Source organism: Acomys russatus, chromosome 3, assembly GCF_903995435.1.
Source record: "Acomys russatus chromosome 3, mAcoRus1.1, whole genome shotgun sequence".
Lineage (NCBI taxonomy): Eukaryota > Metazoa > Chordata > Mammalia > Rodentia > Muridae > Acomys > Acomys russatus.
The window spans coordinates 47,150,166-47,177,918 of record NC_067139.1 but is presented as its reverse complement, the minus strand read 5'-3'; the positions used below and the strand labels follow the sequence as shown (position 1 = coordinate 47,177,918).

Here is a 27,753-nt window from a genome sequence, read left to right as displayed (position 1 = left end):
ATCAGGTCATCACTCTTGCACGGCAAGCACTTTACCAGCAGAGTCGCTTGGCCCCAGTGTGTGTCCTTGTGTCTTGGTGTCCAAGAGATGCCTTTGTGCATGCGTGTCCCCTGGTGAGAGTCTGACAACATACGGGATTAACTGGTAGAACTTGCGGAAGTAACCCACCCAACCCACTACTATTCCTTAGAAGATGCCTCTCTCTGAGTCGAGGCATCGCAGCGCCTGGGCTTAAGTAGCGAAGAGAGCCTTGCAAGTGGTGGTATTTCTTCTAAGTTCTGCATCAAATACATTCCACATCCTGCCCCCTCACACCTCTCCCCGTACTCATCTTATTTTTTCCCCAGAAAACTGAATAGAAATCAGTCTCAAAGAACCTTCAGAATGGGTGGGGGGGTGCGAAATCATTTCAGCATATTAATGAACAACAAGCACCAACAGCCCTCTCCCGGAGAAGTTCATTTTTATGCCAAATCTGCACAAGGCTTTTCCAACCACACTGCATCATTTGGCCCAAAACCTTTTTTTTTTTTTTTTTTCAACTCCCATATTGCTCTTCCACGTACAACAAAATACACAGGAGGGAAAAAACGGAGTTTGAGAGAAGATGAAATATTATGGGGTATTAACCCATAAAAGTATGACAGAGAAGACCCAGTCTCTGTCCACGTAGGGACATCAGTGTCCTCAAAATCCTGGCCCTGAGGAACCGAAACAAGCCTAACCCTCTCCTGTTTCCGTTTGTTACTACATCTCTCCAGAGTACCCACTGTAGAGTGCTGATTCTGTAAAAACTGGAATTCAAATTTCTGCCCAGAAGCTTTCCTAATGAACAGGAATTTGAAATGAACAATTCTGAGCAGCACCTCACAATAACAGAGTTCTGCATTTAATAAGCCAGCCGTTGAGAACACTGGGTTATGGTTTGTATTTCTCTCTCATTTCTTTTCTTCTCTCTCGGTTTCTTTTTTTTTTTTTTTTTTTTTTAAGTAAATTCAGTTGTGCTTACAATGTATGTCTTAGAGACAGAGGTCAGACAGCCAGAATGACAGGGAAAACCAGTGTCATCTTATGCCAGAGCCTCCTGTCAAGCCAATCCCCACTCACTCTTCTGCCTGGTCACTCTAGGCCCCCATCTTGGTCCCACAAGTGAGTGACATCGGAAGTGCCATTCTGTTTTTCAAATTAAGAAACAGACTGCAGAGATCTCAGGCTCTCTCATAGCGGAGCCAATCCCTGTACTTATCATGTGAACAACTACAGCAAAGCGACCCATGGAATTCAGAGATTAAAGCAGAGCTTCCATGGCACGAAGGTGTGGGTGAGGGCTTCTATTCCACACACAGGAATGGCATCTGAATATTCTCCTGTTTTTAAATTTCTATTTATTTTGTGTGTGTGTGTGTGTGTGTGTGTATAAGTGTTTTGCCTGCATGTATGCCAGTGTACCACACAAATGTAGTGCCCACAGAGGCCAGAAGAGGGTGTCAGATCCCCTGGAACTGGGGTTAGACAAGGTTGTGAGCTGCTGTGTAGGTGCTCAGAACTGAACTGGGGTCTTCTACAAGAGCATCAAGAGCTTTTAACCACTGAGTTTGTGATCCATGTATATTCTTAAAGCTGCTTTTATTGTTTCCACATTGGTCTCATGAGATGTAATTTCTTCATTAAAAGTGTAAATACAAAGTTAATTGAGAGTAACAAGCAGTTTGGTTCTCTCCGCCTTTTCCTGTGCTGAGTCCTATTCATTTCACAAGTAATGTTTAGTTGAAATGGAAATGTATTATTTCTATTGTCCTGTGACATGCCTAGGTTAGAATCTTTTGTTAGTTTTCTTGTGATCTTAGGGATGGGCGCCAGGGTCTTACACTTGCTGGGCCAGTACTCCACCACTGAGTTAATGCCCCATCACCTTAACTCTGTCCCAGAAAGTGATTGTTAAGAATCCCTGGTCCTTACTGAGGAGCCAGAAAGAGGTATGGCAGCATCTTCATACTTCCTAAGTGTTGGAGGGGATTCCCGTATACCACATAGCACTTGTCCAACTTTATCTCTGGAGGTATGAACAAATTTACAATGTAGCCAGTATCTTCAGAGATCAGGAGATACTTTTGGAAGGTGAGACTATTAGTCAATAAAAGAAAAAATAGGGTATGTCTTCGCACTCCTCTTGACTTTATGCAGGCTTTATAAAGCTGTCAGTGGGCTGGGCACCATAATAGCCTGTCCTTATTTACCATAAGGAAAGGTGTAACTGGAGCTCCTTGCATAGGATGCACAGTCATTGAGACATAGGCGTTTGTGCTCAGTAAACTCCCTTTTTAGGGGCTTTAGCATGCTGACCCACAGGGCTGATGGACAGCCTTAGCATGCTGACCCACAGAGCTGATGGACAGCCTTAGCATGCTGACCCACAGGGCTGATGGACAGCCTTAGCATGCTGAACCACAGGGCTGATGGACAGCCTTAGCATGCTGAACCACAGGGCTGATGGACAGCCTTAGCATGCTGACCCACAGGGCTGATGGACAGCCTTAGCATGCTGACCCACAGGGCTGATGGACAGCCTTAGCATGCTGACCCACAGGGCTGATGGACAGCCTTAGCATGCTGACCCACAGGGCTGATGGACAGCCTTAGCATGCTGACCCACAGGGCTGATGGACAGCCTTAGCATGCTGACCCACAGGGCTGATGGACAGCCTTAGCATGCTGACCCACAGGGCTGATGGACAGCTTTAGCATGCTGACCCACAGGGCTGATGGACAGCCTTAGCACGCTGACCCACAGGACTGATAGACAACCTTAGCATGCTGACCCACAGGGCTGATGGACAGCCTTAACATGCTGACTCACAGGGCTGATGGACAACCATGGATTTTGTTTGTGAAGTGTTCCTTTTAAGCTCAGAATGAAAATATGCCATTTTACTTTTCTTTGGTAGTTTGGAGAGTAGGCAACAGTTTCTCAATTAAGCAGTTAAGTCTCCAAACATAAAAATAGGCATTGAGAATATTTCCATGGCTATATTCATCTGCTCTGATGCCAGACAGAAGGCGGGTTAGGAGCCCGCTTCTGTCCTTACAGACCAGCTTTCAACCAAGTGAGTATTTGTACTCTTCTCTGAGACTCAGTTTCCTCATCTGTAAAATGGGAATATTATTATTTACATTACATAGGGCTATTGGATGGATTAAATAAAGATTAGGGAACAGTGCTTTTTTTTTTCTCTCTCTCTCTCTGCCTCGAGTGTCTACAATAGGGAAGGTGTCCTGCTTCCTAAATATATCCCCCAATGTCTTTCTGACCATTGACTCAGAAAGTCTATCCTCCCCCATGTCCATCAATAGACCCCAGGGGAGTAGAGGTTTGAGGCAGTGGACAGTGTCTCTCAAGTGAGACACAACTGGTGTCTACTGATGGTAGCAAGATGGGGTATCTCCAAAGTTACCACGAGAGTAGGCACAAACGATCTGTTGACTCAGTCCTCCTCGTGGCTCCTTGATGCTCATTTCTTGGACAGATGCATTCCTCAGAGCTCTTCCTCTATTTTTTTTTTTTTTTGAAAATTTATTTCTTACCATATTGCCCAGGTTTCTAGTTTGTTAAGTGTCCTTTCTAGAGCCTCCATAGAACCAAAGGCATCAGAAAGCTCTTCTTAGCGCTGCTTTGATGTTGACTCATCTGATTCTCTTTGTTAAGAAGTAGCTGGGGCTGGAGAAATGGCTCTGTAGTGAAGGTGCCTGCTGCTCTTGCAGAAGGACCCAAGTTTGTGTTCTGGCATGCACGTGGGTGGCTGACAACCAAATGTAACTGTAGCTGCGGGGAATTTGACATTCTCTTCCGGTCTCCACAGGCACCTGAACATGTATGCACATGTCCATACACACAAACATATGTGCATAAGTAAATAATTTAAAAATAAAAAAAGAAGTAGCTATTTATTGCCCCTAGCCCCTGTGACCATTATACATAAAAAATCCCCACAATGTGTAGCTGCTTCTAAAAGAGATGCCTGTCTTAATGAGCAAGATGCTGATTCTTCAAAGCCACCATTAGTACCACCCAGTCTTGCTACAGAAGCACTCCTGACTGGTCTTGCTGGCAACCTGGAGATGCTAACTCATCACTAATGCACTCTTAGCTGTCAGCTAATAGGGAGGTGGTACATATCTGATAAGGATATGAGCTTTAAATCTGGGTAGAGAACAGCAACACCCTGAAAACATGGGCTTGAGCTAACTTTGGTCTAAGCCCAAAGAAATGCTTCTACCTACCTTGCCATAAATGCTGACCTTGAGAACTATCTTCAGAAAAAAACGAGACCATCTATTCAACAATATTTTCTGAGCACCTACTTTGTACTATGCATTATGCTAGATACCAAAGAAATGGAAGACATTAAGTCACATATAACCTTGGTTATTGTGGTGCAAAGTAAGTTATAGAGCTTACTAGAAGTTAGTTAGAGTGACAGAGGGCAAGAGAGATGGCTTTGAGCCCTTCCTGTCCTAGTAGAGGATCAGAGTTTGGTTCCTAGCACCAACATTGGGCAGTATACCACCTGTACCTTCAGATCCGGGGGATCTGACCTTCTCTTCTGGTCTCCATGTGTATGCAGTCACATGCAAACACACATACACACACACAAATAAAAATAAAAATAAAATAAGTATTTTAAAAAAGAATAATAAAGAAAGGCAAGATAAAGAGATGGGTTATCAGAGAGTAAGACCAAAGAAGAGCCCATAAGACTGGAACTTCCACATAAAGATGTGGAGGAAGGAAGTAAATCACGTGGATGTGAAGTACACACATGAAAGGAAGAGAGGAGGGATTGCAGGGCTCAGAGAGTCAATTGATGTAGACTGCAAACCTTGACAGAACCTAGAGTTTCATTTCAGTAAAGAATGGGGCCTCTGTTGAATTGTGGAGAGTAATAGCATGACCTATTATATTAAACACTGACTGGATTCTATACTGAGAATTGAGACTAGAGTGTGAGCCTGGCAGTGTCCAGCTGAGATAGGAGACTGTTCAAGGTACTTACAGCCAGATTCAGGAGCCAGCACTAGTGGCAACAGACGGGTCTCTCTTCTGGTAACCCAAGGCATCAATACCTGTGGGAGAAATTAATGAAAGAGTCAAAACTAGCCCAATGATTATAGAGTGCACTGCACTTTCCTGCTGGGTGGGCTCAGCTCTCCTAAGGTGGAAAGAGGTTTGAGACAAAGGCCAGGAGTCCAGCATTGGGTGTGACAAGCTTGAGATATCCATCCATGGACACAAGTCCAGAGAACCACCACTAAAGTAGGTAAGTGCTGGGGAACTGTAATGTCCCTCTCAACACATTCCGACACCTAAAGGCTGGATGACATCACCAGGGACTGTAAAAAACAAAAACAAAAGGAAGGAAGGAAAGAACGGAACACCAGGAAATGCCTACATTTAAAAGGTCAGGAGGAGGAAGAGGAGGAGCAAACAGCAAACAAAACACAACAGCCCCGCCCCATGCTGGGAGGTAAGTTGGAGCATCAGATTTCTTGAAAGCCAAATAAAGAGTAGTTTCAACAAGAAGAGAGTGTCAGCTGCTGCTGATCATGTGACCCAGTGAGTGGAATTAGGATTTCAAGTTGAGCATTGGATGCAGCGAAGTTAAGACCACTGGTGGCCTAGACAACAGTTTTTAGGCAAGTGGTAGCCTGATTAAAGGGGCATAAAGGCCAAATGGAGAGAGCCCCTTGCTGCTCAGAGATGATCCCCAGCCGCATAGCACCAACAGAGAGCTTGTTGGAAGCTCAGGGCCTCAGCCTTCACTGGAGACCCATGGAATCAGAAGCTGCAGTTCATCAAGAGGCCTATGTGCGCCGCATGCGCGGTAATGGTCGAGCAGCCTCAATAGAGCGGCTCCTTTCTCAGTAAAGAGAAGAACAGCCGAAGAGTCATTGAAGAGAGAAGGGGCCAAGAGAAGTGGTTGCTATGATGGTGGTAGCGACGGTGATGGTGGCAGTGATGATGATGGCAGTGATGATAATGATGACTTAGTTTCCAATATGAAAGAAGAACTCCTTGTGTTTGTAAGCAGGTGTTTAATCAGGTTGTTTGATGTAATATCACCAGGAAGACAAAGAAAGAGACAGGAGCCAGCCTTAAAACTGTTTCTTTAACACCCTAGTCCCACACCGTGGAGAAGTAATTTACAGACGCCCCAACCAGAAGATAAGTTGCTCCTCCCCGTTCTGGCCCAAGGGAAAGCCGTAGGAATTGCTTTCGAGGGACTGCTCGCTTCTGGTGTTTTCTCCGCTCAGCTTAGATGTTGCTCTTCACTTCCTTGCAGGTTTGGAGGGTGGCCGAGCCTTCTTCAATGCTGTCAAAGAAGGAGACACAGTGATATTTGCAAGTGATGATGAGCAGGATCGGATCTTGTGGGTCCAAGCTATGTACCGGGCTACTGGGCAGTCGCACAAACCTGTGCCCCCTACCCAGGTGCAGAAGCTCAACGCCAAGGGCGGGAACGTGCCCCAGCTGGATGCCCCCATCTCACAATTTTGTAAGTAGACATGTCATTTTTTTTTTTTTTTTAAGTTTCATAAGGAAAATCTTAAAGTTGAACGAGAAAAACTAGTTGCTTTTATATGTGGGGTTCCAAAATCGCATTTGCCAGGGGCATGCAGTTATGCAGGACAAAACTTGAGGCAAAATCATAGATGTAAGTAATTTTAAAGTGCAATACTTGACGTTCTCTACCAAGGACTAAACAAAGGAATGTGTACTTTATGTCTGTGCCTATCTTTTGGTTTTGCCGAGAGCTTAGAATTCACAGCCAAGTGCGTATTTGTTTGAGTCCTTCAAATATGGTAGACTGTGTATATCGTTGCTTCATCTCCTCCTATTAAAAGGAATTTAAAAATAGGGATGATTTGAAATAAACTTAAATCTGCAATGTAGAACCATTTAAAAATAAATGATGACATTATCACATGCAGTGGGAAAAAAAAGAAAAAAAAAACACGATACCTAAAATCACATTCTGAGCAGAAATATCATAGACCCAAAACCAGCCCCAGTTCATCTGCAGATTCCCCCTTGCCTCTGTGTCTCTGTACTGTTTGTCTTACTACCTTTTGCCGCATAGTATGGACACTTATCTCCCAGTACTTCTAAAACCCAGCTTGAGATGAATGTCAAAGCTAGAGACTTCTTAAAGACATTTATATTAAGAAGAAAAATGAAGTAAGAGACCTGCCTATGCCCTGTTTATTCTGCACAGAGAGCTTCAGCTTTACCTAGGGATAGCTAAGGTGTGTGTCCATGCCAGGAACTGTCCTGGTGGGTTCGTATTTTAGTATGAGGTTCCCTCTTTCAGCACCAAGCACTTGTCTAGCAAGAAGACATGCTAATGAGGCTGTCACGTGATGCTCTTGCAGGATCTGCATCCCAGGGGACTACCCCCAAGTCAGCTTCACCCCGCCCCCAAAGCAACCATTTCAGGAACTGACAAATATCACACAGTGGTGAGTGCCCAGATCAAGAGGGCATCAGGCAAATTGTCAGTCAAGGAAGGCTTCTCAGAGCTCAAGTCCAAATGCTAGAGAGATGGCTCCCAGATCTAGCAGGCATGGATACAATAGCAGAGGGGAAGGCAAGTACAGTAAGCCCAAAGCTTCCCTGGGATGCTTGTGCAGTGTCTCCAATGTTGCTCTTGAGCCAAACCTAAGCGTGTATGCAACAACTTTACAACTACAGAAACTGTAGAGGGAAAATAATTTTTTAATGAGTCCCAGTACAATGGCTAGGAAGGTTAACTCTATTCACTAGCGGCTCCCAGTCCTGCACCAACGGTGTCTTAAAGGAAGATGCATTTTTTTGTGTGTGTGGAACCTGACAAATTACCACAGAGAGTAGCTTTCCACACAGAAAAGCATGAAAGAATAAGGGACACATGAGGTTTGAACCAGACTATAGGGGACAGCCCTGAAGTAACCACACCTAAGTTGCCTGTTCTAACATCTTAACTGACAAAGGTATACCCAGTATTTATTTAATTTTTAAGTAGGGGGCATCTGTGTGACAGGTCCTCGCTTCTCACTGTCTGACAGCCTCTTGTTAACATATCTGGAAATAACATTACCCACCATACCCTCCTGAATAAGCGTTGTATGACCAAAATTGTTTAATTATAATCACCATTTAAATCAACTTCATGAAAAATCTATTTCAAGTGATATTTGGAAAAGTGTCTTCTTTCCAAATGATCTCCGATTCTCCTGAGGTCATTTCACTTTGCATCCCGTGTCTCTACTCTGCCATCCACCTACAGTACCAAATGGCTGCTTGGCTTGTGATTGGCCTTACATTTCTTCACTAACACAGGAAAGAGAAAGGACATCCAGGGGTAAAATTGAATGGAGAAGGGGTGGGAGTGTCACTCGGTGATAGAACATATGCTCGGAGCACGTGCCAGGCTTTGTCCTCAAATCCTAGCAACACCCCCATAAAGGAAGCTAAAAGACCCATGATAAAAGCTGTTGAAAAAGGACAGCCCTTCATGGAAACGCATGAGGGCCAAAGGTAGAGTTCTCCATGTAGACAGGACTCATTGCATTCTGACACTGATGTGCAGGTCCTTAGAAAACAGCAGATAGAATTCAACTAAATGGTCAGTGACGCAATACACGTTTGCAACCCTATTGGAAACTTCTTAGATCCAGCAAAATCCTGGAAGGCAGAATTTGAGGATAAGAGCATCCTTGTAGATTCTATAGCGTAGGTTATACAAGGTAGCCAAGACATACAAGGTTGCATGTGTCTATACAATTTATCAGAACCTGGGCTTCTTCTCTGGTGACCTCTTAAACTCTGCCTGGGCGCGAGGGACCTTCAGAGAGTGTGAGCTGCCTTCATAGATACCTGGCTCTAGAAGAACAAGGCTGCCACATCCAGCCATTACTACCACTCAATACAGGAGGCTCCTTCCTCACAGACAAAAATGGCACTCGTTTTAATTGTGCAGTGCTCAGTCTTCCCAGAGGTGTGTGGTGTCCCTATGCTAAGCCCAACCCTGCTGTTGCTTTACTGTCTCTGAGGCAGAGCCTCCACACTCCTTCAGAGTCTCTCTATTGCAAGCACAGTCCCACCAGGGTGCTTCTGTTCTCCAAACGCCAAAACCGGCAGAGGAAGAAGCCAGCGAAGATGTAACCGGCTCCTTCAGACCCTGAACGGTTTCCAGTTACAGATACAGGAACCCATAGGAAAGATTAGAAACAATGCATTCCATGGTGTCACAAAGCAAGCAGGCCTGGAAAGAACACACATAAAAGTGTGGCTTTGAGCAGGGCTCAGGGGTCTCAGTGGAACTTGCTACAGCACGGTCACGGCTGCCTGTACTGCCTCAAACCATCACTGTCTGGCGGGTCAAGCTCTGTGCATGGGAAAGCTGCCTTCATTCGCTTGAGGCTCTCCTCGTCAGAGCACCTAAGTCCTGTGCCCCAGGAACTCCTCAGTACTGGGAAACTGAGCTGTGTTGGTCACTGAAGGCCACAAAGCAGGAGAAAGGAAGTATCAATTCTAATATCATTCTAAATACCAAACCTTGGTCATTCACTTACATTGAATTGATTTGTTGTATTGAAGTATCATCACAAAAATGAACACAAACACAGATTTTCTAGCTAGGAGAAAAAAAAAAAAAAAAAGAAAAGGGAGAAAAGATTTAAAAGGGGGAAAGAAAAAAGAAAATCAAGTATTGCATTTTAAAAAGGTTCCCTTAAGTTCCAAAAGGTCAGGGCCATCACTGCATCCTTGACTCTGCACACGCTTAATTAAATCTTGGTTCGGAGTATTTGGTCAAAGTGCTTCCCGCTCTTGCCAGCGGATGGTCTTAATGACTTTTCAATGACTTCACTTGGTAATTGCTGCATTAGTATTTACACAGCCAACAGAAGCTACATAGAACAAGGAAGCCACATAGAAAAGTTTTGTGGACAGAGGGGGAGAAAAATAAGAAACACTCCAATCTTGTCCTGTCGCTGTCTGTTCTGAGGAATCCTGGGAATGGGACAAATTTGCAGTTTGGGAGAGTTGAGGGTATACGTGTTTGGGGGTGTTTCCAAATTCAGTTTAACTGACTTCTTGGGAATAGTTGCGTTTTTTGTTTTTTGTTTTCAATTTCAAAAGTTCAATTTCAAAGCGAAAAGACACGTCTAAGAAAGAGTGGAGTGGAGTATTTATATGGAATTGAAAAAAACTGGGGAAAATAGATCCTGCTATTCATTTGTTTGTGACTGCCAAGATCTGGGGAGGGCTCCATCAGCCTTTCAAACCTTTTGTTCTTCTGTGGTTTTTATTTTGTATGTATGTTGTTGATTTAATTTTCCATTTGTAGTTATTTTTCATGAGTTGGTACCTAGCTCCACAAGTTATTTTTTAAACAAATACTTATAACTCTCCAATATCTAAGACCAATAATGCACACTTTGGATATGCCCAAATCTGGAGATGTGTATCACTATGCCAAGTGGCTACTCACAAAGACATCTTATCCTTGTCAGTGGGTATTAAAGAAATGATACAAAGAAACCATACCATTCTCATATGGGGTGGGGCGGGAAAAAAAGGTATGTTAAGCTTTGCCATTTGGTCAATGCCTGCTGGATATAGTGCTTGCATTTATTGTTTTAATGTCTATTTCTCAACTAATAACTGTTGACCACATCATGTACCCCAGAGGTGGATGTGGCTGGGAACTGCTCTATTTTTATCAGCACTGAGATCACCATCAACAGTTAGGGGAGTTTTCATTACTCTTGGTTTGGGGGAGGTTGATTTTTGTTGTTGTTGTTTTGTTTTATTTCATTTTAAGTTTTCTTGTTCAATCTTTGCTCAAACCCAAGAACTGTAGCTGCTAGGTTAGAACTCCTGTCTGCTTTCCTGAGCCTTGTTGCTAGTCTTTATGTTATTCTGGTTTGTTCCTTCTTACCCTGCTAACTTCTAGCTGGACTGAAGGGTAAGTGCTCCCCCATAGCTAGCACAGATCAGATAATCTCACTCGATTATCTGACACCTGCAATGTGCTTCCTCTCTCCTCTTCAATCTCCCTCATGTCTAGACTTTGTAGTACAATTCTCATGTTCTTCTCCTGACCTTAGGTTTGAAATGTAAGCTCCCATACTGAAGCTAGGATGCATGCCATGTGTGCATAATTGCCTCCTCTCCTTGGCTTTCATATTGGCATCAAATAAACTTTTGAGTAAAGCCAACCAGGAACTTCTGATGTTTTTAATTCCAAGAATTTTAATTAATATCACAATGAAATGGCCAACAATGCCACTGTTTCATGTCATCCACAGTTACCTGACTGCTCAATGCCTGAAAACAGATCATTTTACACTTGGAACCAATGATGTGTTGTTGTTGTTGTTGGTTCTCCTTCCCCAATCCAAAGATTAGAATGGTCAGCTACCAATGATGTAACCATGGATCCAGTAGCAGATATAAAGACTAGGTAGGAAACCCATTGATCTTAACTAAGCAATACCTGACATTGCAAACTACAATTAACAAATTATTTGACCATTAGAGAGCTCATTCAACTTGGCTTCCTAGTGTATCCTCAAATAAAAGCCTTTGAGGATTGATTTTGGAAACAGAGCTGTTAATACATGGTCCATGCACAATGATGACAAATTAAAGACATGAATGAATCCATACACTTCCTCACAAAGGTTTTGGGTCCAGAATCTTACAGTGCCCAGGAGGATTTTGAACTCTGTCATTCTACTCCTCCCCCCAAGAACAATGACAACAATAACTTCTTCAACTTTGTTTGTATTTCTATTAATTTTTTTCTAAGTGTAAATAAACCTCAAAACAAAAAAAGAAAAGAAAAATGATACTTTAAAACTTTAGAAAAATCTTTATTTTACTTTTAACAAAAGAGAGTTTACAATTTCTTTATTCATATAGGGTCAAGTTATCAAATAAAGTGTGTTGCAAGAAAACTTAACATTAGAGGGAGCTAGGCAATTTGGTCAAGAGAGCAGGCAAATATGTATTTGAGTTCTCTGAATGCTAATGTAGAAGACCATAGGTCACACCATTCCTCCTGATCATTTAATGGTAGTCTTTTCTTCTGGTTCTTTTCATTTGGTTGGTTTTTTAATTTGCTTTTTCTCCCCTTCTTTCTCTTTTATTTTGCATAAATGTACCCCTGGCTAGCAGACAGATCTTTTCCACCACTCCATGAAGATTCTGAACTTGACTTTACCTTCTTTGGAATGTCTGATGAGGCCTCTTAAACACTCACTCTATGGTGGGACATTAGTGGGGACATAGGACTTAGCTCTTCTGTTTCCAGAACTAGAGGATGGATGGCTAGATGACTGAATGAATTCTGTTCTGAGTGATTTTACATGTATTTGCACAATGCATTACTGTCCTAGCAGACTTTCCAAATAGTTATTTGCCTTATTTTTTATAGTTTTATTTTATGAGTTTTTTTTTTTTTTTTGCAACATCTTCTATTGTCAACTTGCAGTTGCTACATTGCAGGAGTACAGTATCAAAGAGTTAATTCAATTGACACTTCACTTGTATGACCCACACCACACAGCAAATCACTGTTCTTACTGTTAAGAGTTTTAAAAGGACTCTACAGCAAGTGAGGTCCAAATATTTCCAAACACCATAATCCAACCTAAAGAAAGTATATTAAATGAAGACTTATTTCTGTTGACTAACGTTTAGCAGATTCTTCCCTAATTACTTGAGTCTTATCATGTCAGTAAGATATATTATTGATCAACTATAAAAATGTATCTCTGCTTATATAGTAAGGAATGTAAAACTAATTAATTGAGACTATAATAATCACAATAGGACAATTCATTGAAAATGTAGTAATTGCAACAAGAAAAATTACAAAACATATCATTTTGGCTTCAGATTATTGACAAAATAATCTCCGTTATGACAATATTTTTACTCAAAGCAACTGTCTTTCAAAGAATTAGAAGAACTTGGCACTGGAATACATGTTCATGTTTACCCCTTTGGGTGCTTTGCCATGGCAGTTTTAAAATGCCGCATGACCCTTGACCTCCAGAGACACCAACTTCTCCCAGTCATTCACGTTAGATTGCACTAGTCAGACACACCAAGAAGAAACGAAGTTGCTTCCCAGGCAAGTGGTCCACAATGTGCCTCAGGGCAGCAGGCATGGGAGGGCCAGTTTCTTGCTGTACACAGTTCAGGCAGGGCACAACATTCCCTAGTTCTGTGACCATACTAAGAAAAACTCTTCTAGAAAAATCTGTGAACCGCCAGCTGCCATCAATCATTGTCATTTCTTTATTTCATGCCTTCTGATGAGGCCGACCACTGTCATTGTTCGTTACTGTCCAGACCATACATTCACTCTTGCACTGTCAAGCAGATATGACATGCACACATTTTCCATATAAGAAAGATACAAAGTCACCTTTTAATTTACAGTTTGATTTCACAGATGACTTTCAAGTTACATTAGCTATTCTCTTGCCTCTAGCACCTATCAGGAGCAACAAGAGCCCATGTGTGCTCTAAATTTCAGAAATAAAACAGCTACCTCTAGTGCATAATAGAATGGCTTCCTGAGATAAAAGAGCCCTTTTCGACAATTTATTAATAAGGTATCATAATTATGTTGAGCATCAGAATTCTTATTTGCATATGAAAATTTCTAAAGTATAACATTACAAAATAAAGGTATTTATTTGCCTTTTGTTTTCAATCCCTAGACTGGTGTGATACTAGTGGGGGAGAAATTAAAAAAATTTTAACTATATATCCACTCAGTCAAAGTGTATGTATTTGGCATACACTGGAAATGCACCTAAAATACAGTTTTCTGAAGTAAGATCACATAAATATGCTTTCTACTAATGTAAAATATTATGAAACCTATTACATATTTTCCTAGTCATATGGGGGAAAAGGAAAGAGAATATCAACCTTGAACTGAGCCCAGAAATCATAACCAACTGAGTAACATAAATGTCAGGTAGTCTCTTGGGGACTCTCCACATGAATTTCAATAAAGGAGATTAAATGAGGGTATGAAGCCCATAAAATGACAGCACTGTCGGAAGCAGTGTCTTTAAAACATTCCCTAAATGTCAACCCACAGTTGTTTCTAGGCCAGCTTCGGGTGAAGTTTTGATGACGAGTCACCTGTAAGCACACCTGCTTACTATAGGCCTGTGCAATCAACATCAATTATAGTGTGAGAGTATTTAAGATTCTCAGTGCTGTACAAGTACCAATGTTAACTCTACTCACCTAAGTCTACCTTTAAGCCGACCTCCTATCCCATACCACAAAAGGACTTTAAGAACCCTTACACAAGTAAGCCTCACAGGTTGGACAGGCAGCATCCTTTGAAAGGGTTACGGCCCAGCCATATAGCTTACAAAACCATGGGACCCGCTTTCAGCACACTTCAAACCCTCACAGACCAATGAGGACTAGGGGATAACTTCCTGAAGCCAAGTCTAGGAAAAGTTAAAGTTACTACCAATACCGTAACATACTATAGCACTGAATATAGATCTACATAGGTGAATTGTACTGAATATAATAATCTACTATATCATAGGTTTCTTAAAAATTAATAACTACAGCAACAAAGACGGTTTATATATCTCCCAAAGCAAGCACCATTCCAAAAAGCACTGGAATTTTACAAAGCTACGTTGACCTCTTGATGATATTTTGCTCAACCTAACATTCGACTTCATTTTCGTTCTCTGACACATGCCAAGCACTGGCGGGGGAGTGACCCCAGTGTCCAGAGTTCAGGAAGGGACTCTCTAGAACTTTTTCTCTGGCCTGTTTTCCCCTGGTGATGTCAACATTGGTGTTTGCTTTTTTTCTTTAATCCGCCAGTTTTCAGTGTTTGCACAAAGGGAAGTGGAGTTGCAAAGAGCATTTGTTTTCCATGCTCAGCGTTGTAGGAGAACAGACTGGGGCAGTGCAGGAATGATTACATGATGTCGCTTGGGAAGCTCCCACAAGTTCTTTAAAACAGAATTTAGAACAGCTGGACCACTGCAGTGTTTTATTTTAAAATCGACAACATATGTAATGCATATGGTCCTAGACATGTATGGAGACACAGGCAGACAAGCTGAATGGGATCCAAAGACACCTGCACCTAGAATTCTGTTTCCTTCTATAAGATATTTCCCTTGGGAGCACATGTTCCCACTTTTGGATTTGTGAGATGCCATCTGAATCCCCATGTGTGTGTCTCCTTAATAAAACTAGTGGGGACCTGCCTGGGATGGAGGTGACCAAGTCATGCATTCAGTTAATAGGCACCTGCTAAGGATCTGGTTCCTGCAGGGGCTAGCAAGGAAAGGACAGATCAAGGATGCTCTCAAGGGGCAGATTACCTCCTCAGAGATGCTGCTGTGTGTGTCCTGACACCAAAGACATCAGAGTGTAGCCTAGGAAATCCAGGTAGAATATAGAATTAGTTATGTAGGGACAGGGCGGAATCATAAAGTGGAAAGACAGGGGTATGCTAGTCATTTCCTAAAATATTATAAACAAGCAAGAAGGTGTAGAGCATTGGCTGTAAATGCAAAGGCACCTTTGGCACACTAATGGCTTTGCAGACGTATGAAGTCTGCCTGGCTACTCCCAGATAACAGCTACTGAGAACTTCCTGTATGGCAAATGCCTTCTGGACAGGTATTAGATCCAGTCAAGAGCTCAGTGCCATGGTCTGTAAATGCTTTCTTTAATTCACAAGTGAGGACAAAGAGTCCGCAGAACTTTAAACACATGCATACGCTACATACATACAATTAATTAGTAATTTTTCTTTTTCTTTTTCTTTTTCTTTTTGGCTTTTTAAAACAGTTTCTCTGACTAGCCCTGGCTGTCCTGGACTTGCTTTGTAAACCAGGCTGGCCTCAAACTCATAGAGCTCCACCTGCCTCTGCCTCTCTGAGTGCTGGGATTACAGGAGTGTGCCACTATGCTTAGCTGGTATTCCAACCTTAAATGGAGTTATTATGAATCCAATGCCAATTCCCTCTGAACTCTCTGCTTTTCTAAATGACAGATAAACTGTGAGCATAGTCTAAGAGTCTAAGATCAAGAACTAGAGGTCACTGGGCCCGGGAGATGGCTCTGTGCGTAAAAGTGCTTGTTCTGAGCCTTATGGCCTGGGTTTGATCCCCAGAGCCCACACAGTGGAAAGAAAGACCCGGTTCCCAAAAGTTGGCTTCTAAATTTAATATGCATGCTATGGGGGGGGGGGCATAGCATGTACACATGTGCACAAGTGCCCGTATGGAAACACACACACAACACAATAAATAAATGAATAAATGTAATTTTAAAATAAATAGAAAACAGCTAGATGTGGTGGTGCACACTTTAAATCCCAGCACTTAGGGAGGCAGAGTTTGAGGCCAGCCTGGTCTACAAAACAAGACCAGCACAGCCAAGGCTACATGGAGGAAAAACCTTGTCTCAATTAATAATAATAATAATAATAGTAGTAGTAATAGTAATAATAATAATAGAAAACATCAAGTGCATGAGTTTATTTACTTTGATGAGATAAACTCAGTATTTTGATAAACATGCACCAAGCACTCCCTGTGGCCTGGATTCTTTGCTGGATACTGGTATTGTAACAGAGAACCAAAAAAAAATCCTAGAATTCCTCCTTAAAACTCAGATGTTTTGAGTTGACATTTGGAGCTAGCATTCCCAGCTCATTGTTTTTCCTTTCCATACATAGTATAAGCCCAGGGAAGCAATTCTAAGTAGTCCTGAGAGTCTGCCACCCACAGAAGCACTCCTGAGTTATAAGAATATGAATAATTAAGATAATGAGCCTGATTCTGAGTGGATGCCAATGCTGCCTCACTTGCTGGAGCCACTCTCCATTATGCCCCATCCCTCATGTATAGGTATGCAAGGACTCTAAAGATGGCTAAACTGTAGTCCAAGATGGCAGAAAGGAAGTGGAAATGTCAACTCATCTGTCACGTGTGGAGACTGAGGTTCAGAGATAAACATCCCACCTGCACACAACAACTGTTTAAAAATGGAGGCCAGATGCTGGGGAGGTGGCTTAGTCGGTACAATACTGGCCATGCAGGCATGAGGACCTGAGTGTGGATCCCTAGCACACACATAAGAGCCAGCCACAGGCAGTACTGGGAAGGCAGCCACAGGAGGGTCCCTGAGGCATGCTGGCCAGCCAGGCTTGGTGACTCAATGAGCCCCAGATTTAGGGCGAGTCCTTGTCTGTGTCTGGCTATCTTTGTCCAGGTCTCCCTAGAGGTTCAAATTGTCTTTTCAGACCATTTCCTAGATGGCCAGAAAAGCAAAACAGTTGGTCAACTGCAAAATGTTCAAGAAGCTCTAACATTTTTAACGGCTAGTAAGGTCAAAACAAATAAGGTTGAGAGCAACTAAGGAAGATAAGCAATGCTAACCTCTGACCTCCACATGTACACATATGCAAACACACACACACACACACACACACACACACACACGAGGTCAAACAAAACTCCAAGCCACATAAATGCCAATCCTGGAACAATCTCCTTGTAGACGAAAGAAGAGACAACAAAGAAAGGAAAAGGAAGTTTTATTTTTATGGTTACTGTTGAAAAAAGGAAAGCACTGATTTTACTCATATTTTTCTATAAGCTTGCTTCAGACTGTCAGTAGAAAAGGAAGCTATTTTCTAGATGTACTCTCAGCCAGCGATCAGCACAGCAAGCGAGATTCATAGAGGCCCTGTGATAGGTTACAGTCGAAGAGGCTGCCTGTATCCAGGCCTCCCTAAGAGGGCCAAATTGTCTCTTCAGACCATTTCCTGGGTGGCCAGAAAAGAAAACAGGTCAACAACAAAGTATTCAAGAGACTGAAACAACTAAAAAAAAAAAAAAAAAAAAAAAAAAAAAGTACAACACTTGAAATCCATGCCACATTTTGAACAGTTATATAAAAGAGTCCCCTTGTCTCCACGCTGAATGACCCGGGTTGTACCATCATAATTGAAAAGCAATAGAGCCAAGCTGGCAAAGTAAGGCTCTGGCTGGTTTGTCAGCTTACAGCCTCTGCCTAGAAACCCAAGAGCAAGAATCTGATGCTAGCCAGGCTGCCTTATCTATCTGTTAAAACTGGAGGCAGGGGGTGGATGTGGTTCTCCATGAGGATGTAACAGGATGTGCAATTCAAGCGCACCGCACACTTGCTTCTTCCCAAATGAAGTGGACCTGGGACTCACAGGCAGAGGGTGGGGGCAGTGTCCATGAGAGGAGGGAGAGAGAGAAAGGCTGCCTAATTGTTCCAAAGGTCTTTCTGCCGTGGGGACCCTGAGTAGAAACAAGTGGAAGATACTTACTAGTTTTGGGCCACAGGTAGCACATCCACACCCAGAAACAGCCAGTTCCACCCCCACCCCCACCCAGGCAAGCTTCTTGCTTCCAACAATCCTGAGGCAAAGGAAGCTTAACAACCAAAAGCAAAGGAAAGCTCATAGCTCATGCAGCAAGCTCAATTTCAAAGCACTTCCCCAAGGATGGATCCGAGACCGCTAACACAGCCAGGAGTGCTCTTGTCGGCCCTCTAACATAATTTCTGCATATGTAATATCTCTTCCAAAAATCTTTTGCTTTATCATTTTAATGGAGCAATTTGTTTATTAAGATACTGTTCTACAACTTGCCTTCTGGAGACTTTGCTTTTTGTGTGTCTTGGGCATAAACAACATATCTTCTTCAAACACTGACCACTCGCTATTCCTATGCAAAATGTCAAAGATTTTAAAATTCCCACACTAGGAAGGGTAGAAGCTGACAAGCCCTGCATTTTTGTTCGATTCATAGCTGAAATCACTAAGAACTCAGGGCGTTAAATTGACACAGCTACCACAAAACAAGCTCACAGCCATACCCTAAGCAAGGGAGGGAAAAGGAAAAATCCTCCTGGGGCAGAGGTGACATAGGAAAATATTATTCAACCACCCTGACAAGTCAGAAATCAAGTTTCCCGTTGCTCCAATTGTTTAGCTGGTTTCTGGCAGGCCCCTGTATCCCAGTCAAATGTTGCCTGCGAAGAGATGAAGAAAACCTTGCTGGATTCGCTCTGAGATTCCATCTTCTCCTAGTCTGGCTATCGGGAGCGTGAGTGCTGAGGCAGAATGAGCTGATCTTCACTCCTACCTTTTTAGGATTTTCTTGGTGGCATTTGAGTTGAATTCTCCGAGTTATTTTGCCAGCTAAGGATAGTCTATTTCAGTTACACATGTTGAGATTAATTAGTTAGCCCTTAGGAGGTTTTGCCTGCAGCCTTCGCCCTGTAAGGAAAAGTGTGAATACAGGGAGACTGTTAACTCACAATAAGTGGCAGGCTGCAGCCTCACAGGATAGTTTCTGTTTGTCTCTTTCACAAGCTTTGCTAATGGAGTATATGCCCCACACGGCAACGTTCTTGCCTAGCCAACACTAAATTACTATTTAACTTCTTCTCCTAGTTTCAGTGAAAATCTTTAAAACAAAAACACCTTAATTTTGGAGGGTTGGGAATCAGACCTTTTGTGACACCAAATTGGCAGTGAGAATTTGGAAGGGTACGACACAAATATTGTCACTGTGCTGAAAACCAGCATAAGCCTTTCCCCAGATAATTCCAATAAGCACAGAGAAATTGCTCTAGACACAACCACTGGAATGGCAGAATCTATTGCAAATGTGCAAACCTAGCTAGACCGCTATCAGCAAAGATCCGATCTGCTTTCAGTGTTTGGTGAGATGCAGGCGAAGTTACGGTCTTATGCGCAGTTGTAAAGAGCACTGGAATTGTGATCATTTGATAAACATGTTGATGCCAATATATTTTTGCCTAAATGCAGTAAACTTACCAGTAAGAGATGCAAGTTGACAATGGGGGGGTCCAAGTCTATCTTGGGGTACTGTGGCGGGGGGGGGGGCAGCAGGGAGGCAGCTGATGTTCACAATGCTGTGGATCCTGTGAATCTGAAATAACAAAAAAAAAAAAAAAAAAAAAAAAAAACCTGTGATGTGTTTCTCTAAATTGTGTCTCTCTCCACATGTGTAAATGAACAGACGCAGATAGAGCTCAAAAGCATGGCATGGATGAATTTATCTCTTCCAATCCCTGTAACTTTGACCACGCTTCCCTCTTTGAGATGGTGCAGCGGCTGACTTTGGATCACAGACTTAATGATTCCTATTCTTGCCTGGCAAGTATATCCTTTGATCTACAGCAATTGCAACGTGGCATTTTTGAAAAAATCCAATATCCTCCTTCTACCTTTATGTGAGCACTCCCCCCGCTCCCGTAGAGAACCCCTTTAACGATTATTAACACATCTTTAATTTTCTGCGTGGCAATAGTTTTATTTACCTAAGAATCCATCTAAGTCAGAGGAAGTGCTCGGGAGAGGCATAGCCAATTTCCCATCTTAGCGTCCCCCTTTTCAGCTGTTACGTGAGAAATCTCCCTAACAGGGTGCTTAAGCTTGGCACGTGCTCCTGATGAACTTAACAGAAATTGGCCTGATTGTCGTAGAGTTTAAGATGCTCCACCCTTCTATCCTATACCTGGTACTCCTAGCTCATTAAGGAATGCAATGTTTTTTGTCACTTTTAAAGATCGAGGGAGTTGCTGATACACTCCACTCCCGAAAGCCTAATGGATTCGGGTTTGTTTATTTGGGTGACACTTTTTCTCCCAGACTCAGCACCGTCTTCACCTTCGAAGAGATCATTTTAAAGGTGACTAGACATGTAGAAATTGAGCTGCCCAGCAGGGTGTTTACATTCCCTAAAATCCCATTTTAAATCCTAAGACAAATTAATTCACTTTAAGGACATATTTATCCAATTTTTTGAAAACGCATCTTGGGTTTGCAACTATCAAGGCCCAAAGCATAACAAAGACTCCGTTCATTTCTGTCAGCAGACTCTAAATTATGACTTTCTTTCTTAAACATGAATATTGCTAATCCCACTTTATAGACAGGAAAGAAGAAGAGGAAATGATCAAGTGATTTTATGGAAAGGGGCAATTCTCCTTGGCTTCAAATGTGGGAGTTAATATATATGTAACATTAATATTATATAATTAACTGACATTAGCATAAACCATAAACCCTTATTCTGAATGATTATTTTAATTTTTTTTTTTGTGCTTGAAGACAAAGTGTTTTTTAAGAGTTTAAAATCATCTCAAAATAGAAATGAGTTTCTGTGGGATCACTTATTAATCTATGGCTCATAATGATGCACTGTCTCATATTTAGAATCTTTTCATTGGAGACTCTTAATTTGCCAAGTTGGAAAGGAATACCAAATTGACTTTTAAGAAGCAAAAAGAAAACAAACAAAAAAAGCCCTTTACCTTGCATTGGAAGTCCATTTTTTCCAAATAGCTTTCCTACTATTATTTATTTCTAATTATATTTATGACAATTGTAAGGGTATACAGCAAGGTAACCAGTCCCCTTTCAGTAGGAGTTCTTCTCACATGATGATCGTTTTGAGATATATTATTTTTAAGACTTTTGTTTATACCAGTGTTTGAAAACAGGGTTTTTTTTTTATTGTGAAATTTACCATGAAGAAGAATTAATAAACGCCCTCTAAAGATTAAACCAGAAATGAAATATTGATCCCTGTTTCTCATTAGTCACTATAAGTTTTAAAATACAGTCCAAATTAAAAAATAACAGTCATGAGTGACCCAGATCAGCTCCGTTTCCTGTTTATATACCTGGATCTATTAATTAAGGCCAGAATTTCAGAAAATAACAGAAATTTAAAGGACCTTATCCCCTATCTCTATATATTCCACTTTTCTCATTATTACAGTCCTTTTTTTTTTTTTTCAGTTGGTTTTGGAGACCGACCAGCAGGGATACATAAATTTTTCTGTGTCTTCGACTCAGTTCCTAATTGATATTTCTTCAACTCTTTTCAAAGCAGCTATTTTGGCATCTACAAAAGACTTGGTGTCATCTGAGTCGTAGAAAATATATTTTAATCTTTCACAGCAGTGTTGTCTCTAAGATTTAGCATTTGGGGTAGCAGATGGAGTGGCAAAGAAGTTGCCTATAGGGGCAGCCCACTGCCTCAACTACTCTCCCGCCCTCTGCAGTAACTTATAATTTGAAATAGGAAAGATGCCGTCTTTCGTTGGATGCATCTCTGCATCTCTGAGCTGCATGTTGTCAGCCGAAGATCCCTGGATCCCTAATACATCACCAGAGCCCTGCGAAGCCTTCCTTCCCCAACTCCTTTGGCCTCTCCCTGCTCCACATCACTGTTTCCTCTCCTCCCTTCTAGCCCAAGCTGCAGTAATATTTAAAAAAAAAAAATCTCAGGAGACCCTCAAAGTAAAATGAAGCTTATATTTAAAAGACCCCAAATTTCTAATTTAGAGACTACTGCCTAGATTGGTTTATTTCTTGCTTCAGAAAGCACAGAAACGTGACAATATGGTTTGATTTTTAGACTCAATCCACATTGACCCTTAATGCCAAAATCACTTGGCCTTTCTAAGGACCTGGCTTTCTAATTACAAACAGAGGCAGTGGTTTCTACCCATTATGTTGCTGAATTATTATTTGGATTTTCTCTTATAGCAAACTTGGGCTGGTCTTATGGTGAGCAAATAAATGCAGGAAAACAAATAATTACAGTGGATTGGGCAAAACTGTAAACCCATTAGGGAGAAATTCCTCTTTTGTTCGATTGAATCTGATTTCATCTTTGGAAAACTTACCCACTCTAATTCTTTGAAGTACTGTGTTATTACTTTACTTTTAAGATGGACTGAAAAATTCTTCTAAGGTATAAAGATTTACAAAGTTTAGTCTATATGTAAAGCAGATTATATTTTCCTTTATGCTTGAGGAGAGGGAGACAGAAGGGCCTGGAGTAGACAGAGTGAGCTGAGTCTAGTGTGTGTTGCAGCTTCCTAATTCAGATTCCATCGCTGTGTAGAAAAGCAAGACGTGCTTGTCCTATCTACCTCACTGGCTTGCTAGAAGGCTCAACTGAAAGTTGTTTGTCAAGCACAGGATGTCTACCAACTGAAGACATTTATATCACACTTCTCCCTTGGCAGAGTCTGCCCCAGCTTCACCCCAATTCTCCTGTAAAGTCCATGTTGGAACCCTGGCAATTCCCTTTTCCTGGAAGCATGCTGTTTGCTTATAGAGCGCTACCAATTACACCGAAATCCCGTGGCATCCCTGGACTCAGTTATTTTAACCACCTGCATAGCAGGGATGACAGCATCTTCCAGAATGGTCTGCTGGAAGGGTTAAAACAGAGCATCCCCAGCGTGCTGGCTTAGCAACTAGCGTGCCATCAAAGGAGTTAACACGGGCTGTTCTTCAGTGCCTTCCTATAGCTACTCCTGATGCTAGCAAATCTCCAGAAAGCAACCTGTATTTAAAAGAAAGCCTTTCCTTTATTCCCCTACAGGGCTGGTTCAGTCCTGGCCAGGTATTTGTATTAGATGAATATTGTGCTCGAAATGGAGTCCGAGGATGTCATCGGCATCTCTGCTACCTTAGAGACTTGCTGGAACGGGCAGAAAATGGCGCCATGATCGACCCCACGCTTCTTCACTACAGCTTTGCCTTCTGCGCCTCCCATGTCCACGGAAACAGGTACACACGAGTCTGGAGGCATTCCTAAGTGATTAATAGGGAACTTCCGGTGGTTTGTGACGACCTCTGCCTGAAAGATCAAACCTAACTCACCATCTATCCCTATTTGCCCAGTGGTACACACACACCCGTACATAGAAGGGGGTGAGAGCAGGCAGAAGAGAGGAAAAGAAAGGGAGAAAAAGGAGAGGAGGGGGCATACTATCTTAATTTCCTTTCCTTAAGCAACAGTGAAGAAATAGCAAACAGACCTTCTAGGGGAGCCCTTGAGTTAAATCCCTCTGGCTACTAATCATTGGTGATGGCGGTAGGTTTTATTTTTGTTTTTGCTTTTTTTTTTTTCAAATGAGTGACCTTGGTTGGTAATTAAATCCTCCAAACTATAGTTTTCTGGTCTAGAAAATAGAAATGACAGTATCCTCATGGAGTTGAAAGGATATTTATAAACATAAAGAACTCAACAAAATGCCTAAAAGGTGGCAAGAAATTGATGACTATTTTGACTTTGTTGGTGCTATCATTCACTTCCGGAGTATTTGGTGGTTGCTTGCCTAGTGTCAGGCTCTGGTTTGCATTCTGTACTCATGATGAAAAATAAAAACTAGACCCCAAACCAAGAAAGATATATTAAGAAAAAAGAATTAAATTCTGGGTATAACTCAATAAGGAACATGACTCAGATGGAGTGGCAGAATGGCAGGGGGGACCTCCCTGAGGAAATGATGCCTGAGCTGGGAACTGAAGCATGTGTAGGAGTTGAGAGGCTCCAGGCAAAAGGAACAGCATGTACTACTGTCCTATGAAGAAGGAAGCCAAGTGCATTGCTAGAGACGAAGCGAGATAGGTGAAGCTGGAAGCCAAGATGCCAGGAACACTTAGAATATATCCTCAGAGGTGGGAAGAACCTTGGCAACCACAGTCTAACCAACCCCCTCAGTTTGTAGGTTCATAGATAAGACCAGAATGTCAAGTCTCCTGACTCTACACTGAGTATTCTATTTCTTTAGACCTTGCCCAGTTCCTGGAGGGGGGAAAAATCCATGTTCTGAATAATGCAAAGAAGCAAATAATTTAAGAACATTGCCATTTGGCTCTGGAGGCATGGAATAAATTTCCACACTGCCACAGCCAGCTTACCATCTCGGTGGATGTAGCCACGCATTAGTATAAAGATAAGTCTACAGTATCCCAAAGCATCTCTGCCGACAGCCAGGCAAGGCAGCAGAAGACAGCTGGGTGGCTTTGGAAAACAAGCCTCAGATGATCAAGTTGTCACTCCGGGGCAATCCACATAGGGAAGAGGCCAGTCCAGGCTACCTGGCTTTGAAGCCAGGGTTATGTCACCTCATCTTTGCAAGCCACATAGCCCTGAAATATCTGTGGGATTTGTTCTGTGCTTTTTCTGTCTCCAGTAGGGATAGAGTTTTATGAAATCCGACACCATCATTTAGAGCTAGGTAACAACGACATTGTAGCTTTGAATATTTTGACAAGATTATCTGCATCTTCTATTGTTATGGCTCCATAGCCTGACACATGACCTTTTATTTGCATAAAAATATTCATGAAGACTCTGATACCTGGGTTGGAGGATGCATAATTCTGACTTTTATAAATATGTACACTTTGATGACTATCTGTTACAGCCTCTTGGATTGAATTTTTTATAGAGGGAGAGAGAGAGAAGTTGTATTATATTCTCTGGGTTGTCACACTGTATTCTACATATGTTACTGAATAAGAAAGTGTTATAAAATAATGAAATGTTTTTGTAAACTCCCTGGTAAACATCATCATGAATTATGATACACATTGTCTGGGTTTCATATTGTAAGACTGCCACTTGATTCACAGTTAGCTTTATGCATCTTGTCGTGGGAACAGTTTTGGATTTCTAATTTTCTTTTCAGTCCTGATTTTCCTTATGCATTTTGCATCTTTTTTTTTTTTTTTTTTTTTTTTTTTGCTTATTATTTTAGTTTGAATGCACTTGCCTTTGCTTCTTGATGCAGCCTTCTTTTTCTTTCTTTTTGTTTGCGCATGTGTGTGTGTGCTCTTGATTCTCCTATGGCTGGCCACCCTCTGCATGCCTCATGTGACCACTCCCTCTCAAAAGTCAACAAATGCATGTGTATCTTAGTGGGCAGCTACCAAACACTGACTTTCAAGGGGGCAAAACTCCACCTTCTCCTGAACCCGAAGCTAAAAAAGATTCAAGAAGAGAATCAAAAAAAAGAAAAGAGTCCAAAGCTCACCCAAGTCAAGAGCAAAAAAGGTAAGAAGCCATGTGTGTGTTGGCTTGTATTTTCAGACCCTTTGTCTCTGCTCCATGCCACCATGTCCACATTTGCAAACAATAGGATTTAGGCATCCTTTAAAAGATCTTAGAAATGGACAAAATGTATTATATTAGGACTAAATTTGAGTCAGGTGTTTGGTGTTTTTAAAAGCATGTTTGTATTGGAAAGACTAGCTAGCAATAAGCAAACAGAACTATGAGTCAGATTGTTTTTCTGTCTTCATGTCTAGTTATTGGTCTGATGCCTTAGAAGTCATTCATAATAAGCAAGGCATGCTTCATAAGTTTAAAATTATGTTCAAATGACAAATAAGATGGGTCAACATCGAATAGGCCTATGTATTTATTATGAATATATTTTCTTAAGCAAATCTTTCTAATTTCCACAATCATCTGTTAAGAAGAAACCCACTTGAAATAGTGAGTTATGATAACCCACAAAGTAAAGTCCATCCCTAAAGCAATGGCTGTTAGTAAAGCCACTTAAGCAGCGAGGTCACCTGCAAGGCATGAGGTTCTAAGCTTCTGTCCATCTTGTCCTGTTTCTTGACCTTTAGCAATCCTTTCTTCTTTCATCAGAAAAATGATACCTTCCTGCTTAGACTACATTTACTCACTATTTCCAATATTTTCTTCTGTATTTCCCCCTCTCCTTGCCTGCAATTCTGGAAGGCTTATCCACATTACACCAAGGCACAGGCAAGGATTCTGTATGCTTCAATGTTCACTTATCAACAGACCATTTCTAAGCCTTGTATATTGCAATTAACTTATAGAAAAATCAAATGAACATAGGAAGTTTTGCTTTCTAGAGAACACAGCAAGCTGTCCATCATAATAATCAGAGCTACTAGTAAACATCAAGGAAAACCCTGGTACCACCTGGTCACCCACCTCCCTCCTGGCAGGAAATAAGGCTGAAGATGAGACAGATCTCCTGTTTGTGTTTCCTCTGGTGTCCATATCCACCTGCAAAAACAAAAAAACAAAAAAACAAAAACAAAAACAAAACAACAACAACAACAACAACAAAAAAACAGCAATTTACAGTCAGAATTAAAGTGATGGAAGTCTCTGAAGAGGAAGCCACAATGGCAGCTGTCCAGAGTGCTGCTTTTGGACCTCTCAGCATCCTGATATAGTGCCTGCTGAAAGGCAGCTCTCATTGGACTGTAGCCTATTTCCTAGCCTCTGAAGAACTTCCCAATGGGATCTTTCCTGTGTGTTTGACATGATGACTCTTCCCTCCAGAAGATTTTTGGTGAGGTCTGGAGATAGTTTTGACTGACATGAGGATATTATTAAATACCCGCTAATGCCCAGGCCCAAATGACAGTAGCACTGAAGTGAAGGAGTCGTATTTTAAATCATGCTCCTAAGTGATGGGTTAATATGCTTCCTTTTTCCTAGGATTTGTTGTTTCTTTTACATAGAGCCTGTGCCTACATATAACCTGTGATGATCCACAGAAGCAGTGGTCTTTATCCTCTGGGGTACACATGAGTTACATGGAAGAATCTGACAAAATACGGAGCACTGGTCCCACCCCCACCCCCACTCCTGAAGAATTCAGCAGCTCTTACATGGAGCCAGAAATCTGTGCATCCAGTATACACCTATGATTCTAGCTTCAAATCACATCCAGTCAAGATATTGGCTGTTTGATTACTATACTTTTGAACCACTTGTGGCAAGGAAATAAAAATAATTCTGATTCTTGAACCCCCGTTGGCAGCT

The 27,753-nt window shown here is 41.8% G+C and overlaps 1 protein-coding gene across 12 annotated transcripts in view; it reads left to right on the top strand.

Moving 5' to 3' along the window:
• The window catches only part of Cadps (calcium dependent secretion activator), a 420,141-nt gene that overhangs the window by 288,091 nt on the left and 104,297 nt on the right, over window positions 1-27,753 (top strand). For 11 of the 12 annotated variants that reach the window (XM_051139831.1, XM_051139822.1, XM_051139811.1 and 8 more), the window contains exons 11-13: window positions 6,339-6,551; window positions 20,143-20,279; window positions 23,530-23,717. In XM_051139831.1, the coding sequence (XP_050995788.1) occupies window positions 6,339-6,551; window positions 20,143-20,279; window positions 23,530-23,717 (538 nt within the window). Of the gene's footprint in view, window positions 1-6,338; window positions 6,552-20,142; window positions 20,280-23,529; window positions 23,718-25,833; window positions 25,993-27,753 lie in introns of all 12 variants that reach the window. The other variant, XM_051139845.1, reaches the window with a different exon arrangement.